The sequence below is a fragment of the Equus caballus genome, chromosome 12, assembly GCF_041296265.1.
Source record: "Equus caballus isolate H_3958 breed thoroughbred chromosome 12, TB-T2T, whole genome shotgun sequence".
In the NCBI taxonomy this organism is placed as follows: domain Eukaryota; kingdom Metazoa; phylum Chordata; class Mammalia; order Perissodactyla; family Equidae; genus Equus; species Equus caballus.
Window position 1 is genome coordinate 40,289,888 of NC_091695.1, and position 15,998 is coordinate 40,305,885.

The 15,998-nt window shown below is 38.0% G+C and overlaps 1 protein-coding gene across 2 annotated transcripts in view; it reads right to left on the reverse strand.

The window, feature by feature from the left end:
• SLC22A24 (solute carrier family 22 member 24) overlaps positions 1-15,998 on the reverse strand; it is a 53,505-nt gene that overhangs the window by 18,949 nt on the left and 18,558 nt on the right. For both annotated transcript variants that reach the window (XM_014729635.3, NM_001434688.1), the window contains 2 exon segments: positions 9,158-9,281; positions 3,478-3,593 (listed from right to left, as the gene is read on the reverse strand). In XM_014729635.3, the coding sequence (XP_014585121.1) occupies positions 3,478-3,593; positions 9,158-9,281 (240 nt within the window).

Here is a 15,998-nt window from a genome sequence, read left to right on the forward strand (position 1 = left end):
TTATTTCTAAAATTTTTTTAGTGGATTCTTTATAGTTTTCTATATATAAAATCATGTCATATGCAAATAGTGACAGTTTCACTTCTTCCTTTCCAATTTGGATCCTTTTTATTTCTTTTTCTTGCCTGATTGTTTTGGCTAGGATTTCCAATACTATGTTAAATTAGAGTGGTGAAAGTGGGCATCCTTATCTGGTTCCTGTTCTTAGAGGGATCTCTTTCAGTTTTTCTCCATTGAGAATGATATTAGCTGTGAGTTTGTCATATATAGCCTTTATTATGTTGAGGTACTTTCCTTCTATACCCATTTTATTTAGGGTTTTTATCATAATTGGATGCTGTCTCTTGTCAAATGCTTTCTCTGCATCTATTGAGATGATCATGTGATTTTTAGTCTTCATTTTGTTAATGTGGTGTATCACGTTGATAGATTTGTGGATTTTGAACCATCCCTCCATCCCTGGAATGAAACCACTTGATCATGATGTATGATCTTTTTAATGTATTGTTGTATTCGATTTGCTAGTATTTTGTTGAGCATGTTTGCATCCACGTTCATCAGTGATATTGGCTTGTAATTTTCTTTTTCTGTATTGTCCTTGTCTGGTTTTGGTATCAGGGTAATGATGGCTTTGTAGAATAAGTTAGGAAGCTTCCATTTCTCTTCAATTTTTTGGAAGAATTTGAGAAGGATAGGTATTAAGCCTTCTTTGAATGTTTGGTAGAATTCACCAGGGAAGACATCTTGTCCTGGACTTTTATTTTTTGGGAGGTTTTTGGTTACTCTTTTGAGCTCCTTACTGGTGATTTGTCTAATCAAATTATCTCTTTCCTCTTGACTCAGTTTTGGAAGTTTGTAAGATTCTAAGAATTTATCCATTTCTTCTGGATTATCCAATTTGTTGGTGTATAGCTTTTTGTAGTATTCTCTTATAATCTTTTGTATTTCTGAGGGGTCTGTTGTAATTTCTCCTCTTTCATTTCTGATTTTATTTATTTGAGCCTTCTTTCTTTTTTTTCTTGGTGAGTCTAGCTAAAGGTTTGCCAATTTTGTTTATCTTTTCAAAGAACCTGCTCTTGGTTTCATTGACTTTTTCTGTTGTTATTTTAGTCTCTATTTAATTTATTTCTGCTCTGATTTTTACTATTTCCTTCCTCCTACTGATTTTGGACTTTTTAAATTCTTATTTTTTTAATTCCTTAAGGTGCACTGTTAGATTGTTTATTTGGGATTTTTCTTGTTTGTTTATGTAGGGCTGAATTGCTATAAACTTCTCTCTTACAAGTGTTTTTGCTGTATCCCACAGATTTTGGTATGTCATATTTTCATTTTCATTTCTCTTTGGGTATTTTTTGATTTCTTTATTGACCCAATCGTTGTTCAGTAGAATTTTCTTTAATCTCCACATATTTGTGGCTTTTCTGATCTTCCTACAGTTGATTTCTAGTTTCATACCTTTGTGGTCAGAAAAGATCCTTGGTATTGTTTCAGTCTTCTTAAATTTATTGACGCTTGTTTTGTGGCCTAATATGTCATCAATCCTGGAGAATGTTCCCTGTGCATTTGAAAAAAATGTGTATTTTGCCATTTTGAATGGAATGTTCTATGTATATCTACTAAGTCCATCTGGTCTAATGTGTCATTTAAGGCCAATAGTTCCTTATTGATCTTCTGTTTGGGTGATCTATCCATTGGTGTAAGTGGAGTGTTAAAGTCCCCTACTATGTTGTGTTAATGTCTATTTCTCCTTTTCTGTCTGTTAATCATTGCTTTACAGATTTAGGTGGCCCTATGTTGGGTGAATAGATATTTACAAGTGTTATATTCTCTTGTTGGATTATTCCCTTTATCATCATGTAGTGCTGTTCTTTGCCTCTTGTTGCTGTTTTTGTTTTAAAGTCTACTTTGTCTGATACATGTATTGCTATTCCAGCTTTCTTTGCCATTTTCACAGAGTATCTTTTTCCATTCCTTCACTTTCACTTTGTGAGTGTCTTTAGGTCTGATGTGTATCTCTTGTATGGAGCATATATATGGGCCTTTTTTTTTAATCCAGTAGGCCACCCTGTGCCTTTTGATCGGAGCATTTAGTCCATTGACAATTAAAGTAGCCATTGATAAGTATGTATTTATTGCCATTTTGTTACTTTTTTCTGGGTGTTTTAGTAGTTCTTCTCTGTTCCTTTCTTCTTCTCTTGGTCTCTTCCCTTGTGGTTTGAAGGCTTTCTTTAGTATTATGCTTGGATTCCTTTCTCTTACTTATTTGTGTATTTATTATAGGTTTCTGGTTTGTGATTACCATGAGGTTCGTATATAATAATCTATGTATATAGCAATCTATATTGAGTTGACGGTGTCTTTAGTTTGACCTCTTTTTAAAAACTGTAGTCTTTTACTCCTCTCCTCCCACATTTTATGTTTTTGATATTATATCTAGCCTCTTATTTTGTGTGTATGTTTCCATTACTCTCTTATCATTGAAATAGGTAATTTTAGTACTTTTGTCTTTTGACCTTCATATTACCTTCATAGGTAGTTGATCCACTTATTCTTATTTGTGGTCTTACCTTTCCAACTTAAATTAGTCCCTTTAGCATTTCTTGTAAAACTGGTTTCTTGGTGATAAATTCCTTTAAGTTTTGCTTGTCTGGGAAACTCTTTATCTCTCTTCCCATTATGAATGATAACCTTGCCAGGTAAAGTATTCTTGGCTATAGGTTTTTTCCTTTCAGCGCTTTAAATATGTTGCACCACTCCCTTCTAGCCTGTGAGTTTTCTGTTAAGAAGTCAGCTGATAGCCTTATGGGGTTTCCTTTGTATGTCACTTGCTGCCTTTCTCTTGCTGCTTTTAGGATTCTCTCTTGATCTTTAATTTTGGACATTTTAATTATAATGTGTCTTGGTGTGGGCCTCTTTGGGTTTATCTTGTTTGATATTCTCTGTGCTTCCTGTACTTGGATGTCTGTTTCCTTCCTTAGGTTATGAAAGTTTTCAGCTATTAGTTCTTCAAATAGATTCCCTGTCCCTTTGTCTCTCTCTTCTCCTTCTGGGACACCCATAATATGAATGTTATTGTGCTTGATGTTGTCCCAGAGTTCCCCTAGGCTGTTCTTGTTCTTTTTAATTCTTTCTTCTTTCTTGTGTTCAGCTTGGGTGAAGGGAGTCAAAAGGTACAGACTTCCAGTTATAAAATAAATAAGTTGTGGGAATGTAGTGTACAGCATGGTGACTATAGTTAATAACACTGTATGGCATATTTGAAAGTTGTTAAGAGAGTAGATCTTAAATGTTCTCATCACAAGAATAAAAATTCTGTAACTATGTATAGTGATGGATGTTAAATAGACTAATTGTGGTGATTATTTTGAAATATATAAAAATATCAAATAATTATGTTGTTCACCTAAAACAAATATATATCAATTATACCTCAATAAAAAAAGACAAAAAAGTTAATCATCACCAAATGGAACTTACCTCACAAAGGATAGGTAGAAGATTCTTACACGCAGTTTGGGTGGACGCAACAAATCAAAAAGTGACACGTTGGTCTGGCCTTCATCCAACTCCTGCTTCATGGTGGATTTCACAAACTTCAACAACAAAAATAACAATAAGTCTTTATGAGATGCAAGTAAGCACCAGGTATGGTGGTAAATGTTAGAGGATGAGATGGATGTGTTGTTCCCTATCCTCAAGGACACTTCCAACTAGTGGGAAACATGGGCATTAAACAATCTATCTTGTGTGGAGAGTTACAAAATGCATAGGGAGAAATGGAATTCAGGGAATTATACAGGATAGAGGTCAGTTTAAATACAGAGCTGGGGAGAGGGAAAAGGCATTGACAAAATGATTTAGTCTAAATTGGAACCAATGAAAAGGTACTTGTTTTTTTTTTTTTAAAGATTTTATTTTTTTCCTTTTTCTCCCCAAAGCCCCCCAGTACATAGCTGTATAGTCTTCACTGTGGGTCCTTCTAGTTGCGGCATGCGGGACGCTGCCTCAGCATGGCTTGATGAGCAGTGCCATGTCCGCACCCAGGATTCGAACCAATGAAACACTGGGCCGCCTGCAGTGGAGCATGCAAACTTAACCACTCGATCACGGGGCCAGCCCCGAAAAGGTACTTGTTTTAAGGAGAGGTTTCTTTCCCATCCAGAGGACATGAAAGAATTGTCCTCCTCTTGTTAGAAGTGGAATTGTCTGCTTTTCCAAGGCCATGGCTTTCTTGAAAACTGGGTCCACTTTATGGTTTTGTTCAGAGCAATCTTTTTCAGGCATGCCAGGCAAGCTGTCTCCCTTCATGACTGGAGTGCATGGAGTTAAAGGCAGAGAAAATAGCAGAGGATATGCTGTCAGAGTATAGTCTATGTCTGGGCCAGATACTATGAAAGGTAGGGTACAGTGGTTGGAAAGGAATTGGTTTTAGGGTTGGACAAACCTGGTTTGGAATTCTTGCCCTGCCACTTGATAGGTTACTTAATATCTCAGGGCCTCAGTTTCCTTATCATTTAAAAAATGAAATTTGCACTTATCTCACAGAGGTTATCTAAGATTTACCTAAAGTCACACATTCAAATGTGAAATGTAACCAGCAGAGGGGTAGGCACTTATTATTTTTCAAAACAACATTATTTCTTATACCAGACCTATGGTTATTTGGTGCAGGAGATGGCGGACTTTCCCTGTACAGCTCCAGAAAGTAAATATTTTAGGTTGTGCAGGCAATAGTTTCCATCACATTTGCTGGATTATGATATTGTAGCATAAAAGCAGCCACAGACAATATGGAAACAAATGGGTTTGGCTATATTCCAATAAAATTTTACTTTCAAAAACAGGTATTAGTTTGTATTTGGCCCATAGGCTAAAGTTTGCTAATCCTGAATTTAGTGGATGCTGTTGTGTTCTACTCAGATTTCCCATTCAAGTCTAAGACACTCACTTCTCCAATTTCTTGGAATTTTGACAGCTGATGTCTCTCAGTTGTGGCCTTCTCTGGGAACTGCCCTTAGATGAAGAGATCCTCCTCACATGGGCCACTCCCCTGTTCTCATCCAATGGCTGATAACTTCAGACATATGAAGCTAGGCCTCATTACCTTGGGCAGAGAAAATCTGATGCGCTATCCTGGCTCCAGAGTTCCCTGCAGGGTTAGCTGGGGACTCTGTTGCAACTGTATTGCATTTTGACTTCTCTTTTTGTCCATTCCTGTGCTCTCACTCCTATACTGTTCCTGAAAGAACTCCCCAATAAACCTCCTGTACCCAAATCTCAGATTTCCCAGTTCCTGAGGAACTGGGCCTTAGATCCACTGCTACTGGCCGGGAGTGATCAAAGAAGTCAATGCCACAATGAGAATTCAGAACTAGATCATCCTAGCATAGAATATGCTGTAACTAGTGGTAGTTGGGGCATGCAGTTGTGGTACAATCATTAAAAATTTCACTGGTGGTGAACAGGGATGGGATATTGGTGGAAGGCAATACACTGGTATGTGTATGATTCAGGATTTTGAGGGTTTCAAGAAAAATAATAATTACCAGGACTTTGGAATTGGATGGCTACTGTGAAGGGCCATAGATGCATTTAAGAAAGACAATTAAAGACTGATGGTGAATGACTATCAACAAACAGTGAAATGTAAAACTCAGACGATGCATATAAAGAGACCCTCATCTCCCACAGGTGGAGGGTAGAAAACACTGAAGATCAAGCTCCAGGATTTTTTTAAGAGTATCTTTAGGTGAACTGAAAAATCTGAAACTTGGGTGGTTTCCTTTGTCAAGCTCATGGCCCCAGTTGAGAGGAAGTAGGACTCTAATATTGTGATAGGTATATCTGAGTTGAGGCATTTAATCCTTTTGAATCCCTACAGTCACTTGTATTGCTTGGTCTGAAAAGCAGACCATTCCTCTCTGTTAGAAGCTAGTGCTCCTGCATTGCTTTAAAATGATGCAGAGCTTTGTGCTTTGCAGATAAATAGATGCCCACCCTCAATGATCTGTCACCATTTGTTTCCTACCAGACTAATAACTAGAGTTAAGAAAAAAATATTATTTAGCTTGGAAAGTGTTTGGTCTGTTAAAGTAGGAAAGGGGCCTGTATGCACAAAATACTCAAATAGGAAGCCAATACATCCTAGCAGGAGAGTAGATATGGGAATAAATTCTAAGGGTCCCAGATCAAGGTGAAGAGAATATAGAGTTGAATAAAGGAGAATTTTTTTCATAGGAAAGCCGTGGTTGGCAGCTTTGAAAGATGGTCTTCGCTGATCCCCATCTCTGGTATTCATACTCCCATGTAACCCCTCCTCTTGAGTGTGGGTTGGATATAGTGACTTGCTTCTAACAAATAGAGTACAGCAAAAATTATGCATTAGCATTTCCATGAGTAGGTTAGAAAAAACCATGACTTCCATCTTGCTGAATCCCCTGTATTGTCTTCTTGGTCTGTACACTTTCAAGAAACACCTGTCTTGTTGGAGACACGTATGACTGGAAATGAGATCCTTAGTCCAACAGTCTAAGAGGACCTGTGTCCTTTACAACAATCATGTAAGTCAGCTTGAAAGTAAATCCTTCCCAGTGGAGTCTTCAAATGATACCACCGCCCCAGCAAACACCTTGATCGCAAACTGTGAGAGACCTTCAAGCAGAAAATCCAGCTAATCCCTATCCAGATTCCTGTTTTAAGTCAGCAAATTTTGAGGTAACTTGTTCCACAGCAAGAGATAACTAATTCTAATGCTGGTACTGGGAAGGGAGTGCTACTATAACAAAGAGCTAAAAATTTGAGAATGGATTTGGAACTGGGCAGTGGGTGGAGGCTGGGAGGGTTTTTGAAAACTGTGATAGAGAAAGCCTATATTGCTTTGCCAGATTGTTAATAAAAATCTGTACCTTGAGCAGGCTGTTTTGAGAGCCCAATAGGAAGTGATAAACATGTTATTGAAAACTGGAGGGCAGGGAATTCTTGCTATGTAGTGGCATAAATTTACGAACATCATCATCTGTAGTTATGTGGAAAGCAGGCCTGTACTTAACGAACTTGATGTTCTAGCTAAGGGGATTTCCAGTCAAAGTATTGAAGATGCCTCCTGATTTATTCTTGATGCTAATAATAAAATTCAAGAGGAGGAATAAAATTGAGCAAAAACTTTTAAACAAAAATGAGCTAGGACTTGATGGTTTTGAAGATTTTCAGCCTCTCCAAATCCCAAATGATGCCAATGTTAAGAAATGGCTTTGGAGCACTGTCAGGAAAACATGGCCTAGAAATAAAGCCTGGTCTAGAGATGAAGTCCAGCATGTGATTATACAACTTTTCTCAAGGTCACAGAAAGATCAAAGGGTCAGTGTATTATTCAGAAACAAAAAGAACTCTTTAAAGATATTAAGGATGTACTTCTAGGATACTTAAGCGTCTTGTCTCTCAGCCATCTCACCAGAAGCCCAAGGTAGAGAAGGGCTTATGTCTGGAGCTGAGAGCCAATTGATTTCTATTTTTGTGAAATGGAACTATTTCCATGTCTAGAAACACAATTAAGGAACTTCTAACATTTGCCTAGCTGGATTTCAGATAGCCCTCGACTCCTTCAGGTCTCACATTTTCTTCACTTTTGAATAAGAATGTCAACAATAGCTATCCCATGCCTGTATCATCATTGTATGTTGGATGTGTTGGGGACAGGTGTCTTGTCTCTTTAGTTTCACAGATCTATATATAAAAAGGTGCTATAGTTAAAAAAACCATAAATAAAGAGTTTCCTTCATACTTGGACCACATTTAAATGTTAAGATTCTGACGTTGAGCATATGCTATAATGCAGTAAGACTTTTGGGGACATTGGGCAGGTGTCAATTTATTTTGCATCTCAGAGGGAGGGAATCATTTGGAACCAGAGGGTAGAAACTTTGGGTTTTTCTTTACTAACATTTTCTTCCAAAGGGCATTTTCTCACTTTCAGGGCTGATATGGGCTTCTGTCAATTGTACCTCTATGAACCAGTTCATGTGATACTTGAAAAATGCCTTTCTCCCTCCTTTTATTTTGGCTGTGGAAGATTAGCCCTGAGCTAACACCTGTGCCAGTCTTCCTCTATTTTATGTGTGGGTTGCTGCCACAGCATGGCTGACCAGTGATGTAGGCCCACACCTGGAATCTAAACCCGTGAATCTGGGCTGCCAACATGGAGCACGCTGAACTTAACCAGTAGGCCACAGTGCCAGACCCTCCTCGTCTTTACCAGCTAACTCCTAATCCTTTCCTGGCCCACTAAAGCTAGAGTAGATACTTTCTCTAGCTTGTCTCAAAAGCACTCTGCATACAACCTTGTCATAACACCTATTCTATATTACGATTTCTTAACTTTTGTGTCTCATAGTAAAATGTAAGTTCTTTGAGCACAGAGTCTCTAACTTATTCCCTTATTGATATCTAGCACCATGCTGGTGCGAATACATAAGTATTTGTAAATGAGTAAGAAAGAGCTTGAATGAGCCATGTCAGGAGCTGGCATCCAGGGCAAGAGGAGAGAAACTTCCAAAAAAAAATAAAGGCTTCTCAGAAGTTTTCCTACTCAGGCACAATCTTGGTACTTTCTAATGAGGAGATTGTAAATAACAAAAGAAAAAGACTTTTATCTATTTCACTGCCATAGCCACATTGTGTAGAACAGATTCGGCTTATATTTGGTGCTTAATATTTATTGAATTATTGAATAAACGCATGAAAGTTAAAATCTTATGCCCTAAAGCTATCTTCCGCATGGTGAATTACCCTTCCTTTCATTGACTTTCTTATTTCCCCTAAATGGGACCATGAGTTAGTGAAATAGTGATACATGAATTGTGCTTGATTGCTTTCCCTTACATGAATAGGGTAAGAGCAACTGCTTGTTTCTTTAACAATTAAGTGCACTTCTGCCAGTGAATTGCAATAGCTATGTGCAAATCCATGACAAAGATGAGATATGTTTTTTGCAATGCCCCTCCCTCTGCAGTGGTGAATCCACAGGGAACCAGGACAAACTTTAAGACCCATTCACAGCATTCTAGTTCTGGCCCAGTAGTCACCACAGGAACCCAGACTAGTATGATCGCCAGGTCGTATCTTCATTTCACCCCAATAACCAGCTCCCTTTCCAGATCACCTCAATGGTCAGGGTCTCTCCAGTATCCTTTTTCCCATTTATATGTGCAGCTCTTCTAAGCTCCTTTAAGGCCTCATCTAGCTGATTGGTAATAATCAGCCACTGCGCCGACTCCAGCACACTCCTGATGAGAGAATACAATGCACGTGCAGTAATTATTCAATTGCTTATCTTCCACATGACATTTAACCTGAGATTCCTTTCCCTTCCATTTAATATAGAACAATGCTTGGGATTTACTCTTGAATGGAAACTCAGTTTCTCATTAGGGAAAACAAATAATCACAGGACGATATTGGGAGACATCCACAGGCAGTGTGTGGGGCATGGTTTCCCACCTTTCTTGATAGTATCCTTTGACATTCATGTTTAAAAAGAAATTTTGATAAAGTATAATTTATCTATTTTTTTCTTTGGTTGATTGTGTATTTCGTGCGGTATCTAAGAAACAGTTGCTTAGTCTGAGTTCACAAAGGTTCACCTCCATGTTTTCTTCTAATAATTCTATCTATTACATTTAGGTCTTTGATGTATTTTGAGTTAATGTTTATGTGATGTGAGGTAGGGGTCCAAAATAATTCTTTTGCATATGGTTATACATTTGTCATGGCACCACTTGTTAAGCAGGCTATTCTTTTTTTCAGTTATTTTACTGAGGTCATGTTTGTTCATAACGTTGTGTAATTTCAGTTGTACATTATTATGTGTCAGTTTCTGTAGAGACTGCATCATGCTCACTACCGATAGTCTAATTCTTGTCTGTCACCAAATATATGTGCCCCTTTACCCCTCTTGCCCACTCTCCACCCCTCTCCAGTCTGGTAATCACTAATCTATTCTCTTTATCTATGTGTTTGTTGATCTTCCACATATGAATGAAATCATATGGCGTTTTCACTTAACTTTATACCCTCAGGGTTCACCCATGTTGTGGCAAATGGGACCATTTTGTCTTTTCTACAGCTGGGTAGTATTCCATTGTTCTATATATATGTATATATATAGAACATTTTTATCCATTCATCACTTGATGGGCACTTGGGTTGCTTCCACATCTTGGCTATTGTGAATAATGCTGCAGTGAACATAGGGGTGCATAAATCTCTTTGAATTGTTGATTACATGTTCTTTGGATAGATACCCAGTAGTGGGGTAGCTGGATCATATAGTATTTATTTTTTGAATTTCTTCAGAAATCTCCATACTGTTTTCCACAGTGGCTGCACCAGTTTGCATTCCCACCAGCAGTGTATGAGCATTTCCTTCTCTCCACATCCTCTCCAACACTTGCTATTTTTTTGTCTTGGTAACTTTAACCATTCTGACAGGTGTGAGGTGATATGTCATTGTAGTTTTGATTTGCATTTCCTTAATAATCAGTGATGTTGAACATCTTTTCATGTGCCTGTTGGCCATCTGTATATCTTCTTTGGAGAAATGTCTGTTCATATCCTCTGCCTATGTTATGATTGGCTTGTTTGTTTTTTGTTCTTGAGCTGTATGAGTTCTTTGTATATTTTGGAAATTAACCCCTTGTTGGATATATGATTTGTAAATGTTTTCTCCCACTTGGTGCGTTGTCTTTTCTTTTTGTTCATGATTTCCTTTGCCTTGCAGAAGGTTTTTAATCTGATGTAGTCTCATTTGTTTATTTTTCCTTTTGTTTTCCTTGCCTGGGCACACATCATATTTGAAAAGATGCTAAGACAGATGTCAAAGATTATACTCTTGCCTTCTCTTTCCGCTGGGTTCATTATTAGTGTATAGAAATGCAACTGATTTTTGTAAGTTGATTTTGTACCCTGCAACTTTGCTGTAGTTGTTGATTACTTCTAATAGTTTTCTTGTGTATACCTTAGAATTTCTATATATATGTTGTCTGAAAACAGCAAGAGTTTCACTTCTTCCTTTCCTGTTTGGATACCTTTTATTTCTATTTCTTGCCTAATTGCTCTGGCCCAAAGTTCCAGCAATATGTTGAATAGGAGTGGCAAGAGTGGGCATCCTTGTCTTGTTCTGTTCTGAGGGATGGCTTTCAGTTTTTCACTGTTAAGTTTGTTGTTGTCTGTGGGTATGTCACACATGGCCTTTACCATGTTAAGATTCTTTCCTTATATACCCATTTTATTCAGAGTTTTTTAAAAATCATAAATGGATGTGGTTCTTGCTAAATGCTCTCTCCATATCTATTGAGATGATCATGTAGTTTTTATTGCTCATTTTGTTACTGTGGTGTATCACGTTGAATGATCTGCAGATGTTAAACCATCCCTGTGTCCCTGGTGTAAATCCCACTTGGTCATGGTGTATGATCCTTTTAATGTATTGCTGTATTTGTTTTGCCAATATTTTGTTGAGGATTTTTGCGTCTGTGTTCATCAGTGATATTGGCTTGTAATTTTCCTTCTGTGTGTTGTCATTGTCTGGTTTTGGTATCAGGGTAATGTTGGCCTCATAAAATGAGTCAGGAAGTATTCCGTCTTCTTCAATTTTAGCAATAATTTGAGAATGATAGGTATTAAATCTTCTTTGAATGTTTGGTGGAATTCTCCGGAGAAGCCGTCTGGTCCTGGACTTTTGTCTTTTGGGAGGTTTTTGATTACTGTTTCAATTTCTTGACTTGTGATCAGTCTATTCAGATATTCTCTTTCGTCTTGATTCAGTTTTGGGAAGTTGTATGACTACAGGAATTTATCCATTTTTTTCTTGGTTATCCAATTTGTTGGCATATCATTTTTCATAGCATAGTCTTGTAATCCTTTGTATTTCTGTGGCTTCCCTTGTAATTTCTCCTCTTTCATTTTGAATTTTATTTATTTGAGTCTTCTCTCTTTTTTTCTTAGTAAGTCTGGCTAAGGATTTGTCAATTTTGTTTATCCTCTCATAGAGCTAGCTCTTAGTTTTGTTAATCCTGTCTATTGTTTTTTAACTGTCTATTTTATTTATTTCTGCTCTAACTTTTATTATTTCGCTCCTTCTGCCGACTTTGGGCTTTGTTTGTTCTTCTTTTTCTACTTCTGTTATGTGTAGTTTAATATTACTTATTTGAGATTTTTCTTGTTTGTTGAGGTGGGCCTGTATTGCCATAAATTTCTCTCTTGGCACCACTTTTACCACATCCCATAAGAGTTGATGTATTGTATTTTCATTTTCATTTGTCTACAGGTATTTTTTGACTTCTCCGTTGATTTCTTCATTGATCCAATGGCTGTTCAGTAGCATGTTGCTTAGTCTCCAAATATTGGAGTGGCTTTCCTAGCTTTTTTCTTGCAGTTGATTTCTAGTTTTATAGTATTGTGGTAGGAAAAAATGCTTGATATGATTTCAATCTTCCTAAGTTTATTGAAGTTTGCCTTGTTTCCCAACATGTGGTCTATCTTTGAGAATGTTCCATGTGCACTTGAGAAGAATGTGTATTCGGCTGCTTTTGGATGGAATATTCTCTATATATCTATTAAATCAATCTAGTCTCTTGTTTCATTTAAGGCCACTGTTTCCTTGTTGGCTTTCTGTCTGGATGATTTGTCCATTGATGTAAGTGGGGTGTTGAGGTCCCCACTATTATTGTGTTGCTGTTAATTTCTCCTTTTAGGTCTGTTATAGTTGCTTTACACACTTTGCTGCTCCTGTGTTAGGTGTACGTATATTCACGTGTTATTTCCTCTTGGTGGAATATCCCTTTTATTATTATATCCTGCCCCTTTTATCTCTCATTGTTCTTTTTATCTTGAAGTCAGCTTTGTCTGATATAAGTATGGCAACATCTGGTTTCTTTGCTTGCCATTTGCTTGAAGTACTGTCTTCTATCCCTTCTCGCTGAGCTTATCTTTGTATTTATAGCTGAGATGTGTTTCCTAGAGGCAGCATATTGTTAGGTATTTTCTTTTAGTCCATCCAGCCACTCTGTGTCTTTTGATTGGAAAATTCAGTCCATTTACTTTTTGAGTGATTATTGATATATGAGGGCTTAATGCTGCCATTTTATCTATTGTTTTTAGGTTGTTCTATATTTCCATTGTTTCTCTTCCTTTGTATTTCTGACTGCCATTTCAATTTGGCAGTTTTCTGTGATGGTTTTCTCAGTTTTCTCTTTATGATTTGTGGCTCTATTCTGATTCTTTGTTTAGTGGTCACTGTGAGTTTGTATAAAATATCTCATAGATGAGACAGTCCATTTTCTGAGAGCCTCTTATCTTCTTTAGCCTAAGCTGGTTCCATCCCTTTCCTCTTCCCTGTCTGAGCTACCATTGTCACAAATTCTTCTTTTCTGAGTTGTGAGTTTTTGACTAAATTGGAGTGTTTATAGTTGTTTTGATTTTCCTATCCTTTATCTTTTATATTATACTTAAGTAGTTGCTAATCTTTTCTGATATAGAACTGCAATTTTCTAATTTTCTTTGTCTGTTTATCTCCTTCTAAAGGCTTTGTAAACCTTTGCATTTTTGTTTCAGGTAGGAGGGCTTCCTTCATAATTTCTTGCAAGGGAGGTCTAGTGGCAATAAACTCCCTCAGCTTTTGTTTATCTGGGAAAGCTTTGCTTTTCCCATTGAATCTGAAGGATAGTTTTGCTGAATAGTATATTCTTGGCTGTATGTTTTTGTCTTTCAGTATTTTTTTTTTTAAAGATTTAATTTTTTTCCTTTTTCTCCCCAAAGCCCCCTGGTACATAGTTGTGTATTCTTCGTTGTGGGTTCTTCCAGCCGTGGCATGTGGGATGCTGCCCCAGCGTGGTCTGATGAGCAGTGCCATGTCTGTGCCCAGGACTCGAACCAACGAAACACTGGGCCGCCTGCAGCGAAGTGCACGAACTTAACCACTCGGCCACGGGGCCAGCCCCTGTCTTTCAGTATTTTGAGTATATCACTCCATTCTCTCCTAGCCTGTAAGGTTGCTGCTGAGAAATCCGTGGAAAGTCTGATGGCATTTATCTGCAGATTATTTTCTTCTTCCTTGCTGCCCTTAATATTTTTTCTATGTCATTGACTGTTTTAACATTATATGCCTTGGAAAAGGTCTTTTTGCATTGGTGCAATTCTGAGTTGTATTGGCTTTATGACCTTGTATGTCCAGTTCCTTCACCAGGTTTGGGAAGTTCTCAGCTGTTATTTCTTTGAACAAGCTTGCTGCTCCTTTCTGGCCCTCTTCTCCCTCTGGAATGCCTCTAATTGTTATGTTGCTTTTCCTAATCAAGTCAGATATTTCTCAAAGAATTTCTTCATTTAAAAAAAATCTTAATTCTCTCTCCTCCTCTACCTGAAGCATTTCTATATTTCTGTCCTCTAATTCACTAATTCTGTCCTCCATAAGTAAGCTCTATTTTTTATGGTTTCTAGATTATTTTTTTATCTCATTAATTGTGTTTTTCATTTTGAGATTTTCTTTTTCTTTCTTTTAAGGTTTTAATCTCTTTGGTTAAGTATTCCTTTTGTTCATTAATTTTATTCCTGAGCTCATTGAACTGTCTTTCTGAGTTTTCTTATAACTCATTGAGTTTCTTTATGACAACTATTTTGAATTTTCTATCATTTAGATTGTATATTTCCATGATTTCAAGATTGGTTTCTGGAGATTTGTCATTTTCCTTCTGCTCTGAAGTTTTGCTGTAGTTCTTCATGATTTTTGATGAATTGATCCTTTGGCAGTGCATGTGTAGTATCAGGTCACAGATTCTACCTGCCACTGCTGGGGGGGGGGGGAGCAGGAGCTGTGTTTTCTGATCCTGCCCCATCTGCTGGAAGTTGTGCAGGTAGGGCTACCCTGTGTTTGCCCAGGCTGGCCACAGTCACTTTTCAGGTTGTGCTCATGTGGGCATGGGCTCTCTGCTGGGCATGTGGGTCAGACACCATAGGCGGGACCTCTGTGTTCACCAGCAGACTGGCTGAGCTGATGTGCACTAGGTGGGAGTGGTGACTTTGAGAGGCTTAGCTGCTACTCAGTGGGTTCTGTGGGCTGCTGTGCTCCATGGGTGGTGGTGCCTTATTAGCAGGTGAGGCACCTTCTTGACTGTAGTGCTCTAGGGGAAAGGGATACCCACATGGTGGCTGAGACACCACTGAGTGGTCTTGTGTGCTGCTATGCTCTGTTGGTGGGGCCGCCTTTTGAGTGGGTGGAGTGCCTTCATGTGTGCACTGTGCTCTGAGGGTGAGCACCTTTGTGTGGTCTGAGCTGACACCACTTGGTGTAGAGCATTCCCACCTGTGAGGCTGCCATGGTACAGTAGGTGGTCCCGTGGACCAGGCTGCAACTCTGAAAGTGTTCGTGCAAGCCAAGCTGTCTCTGCCTTCTCTTATAGTCACACCTGACTGCTGTATGAGGATCACACAGGGAAGGGGATGGGTACACTCCCCTTGTTCCACTGCCTCTGGGGATCCAGACCTCTCACCTTCAGGTGTATAGTTGCTTGGATCTCTCAGATGTCCTTTTGTGTGGTGCAGGGAATCCTCTGCTGGTTAATGAATGTCCATTTAGTTGTAATTTAAAGGGGAGAAACCAAGGGAACAACTCACTGCCATGATGCTGATGTCATGCCTAAACAGACTATTCTTTATCCATTGAAAGGTCTTGACACCTTGGTAAAAAATTAATCTACTATATTGTACAGAGTATATTTATGGGTAGTGTGGGTTAATTTATGGGATCTCAATATCTATCTATCTATCATCTATCTATCTATCTATCTATCTATCTATCTATCTATCTATCTATCTATCATCTATCTATCTCCTTTCCTCATAGTTAACTGTCTTGAATACTGTAGCTTGTAGTAAGTTGTAACATCAGGAAATGTAGTCCTCTCATTTTTTTCTTATTCTTCAAGATTGTTTTGGCAATTTTGGAATTG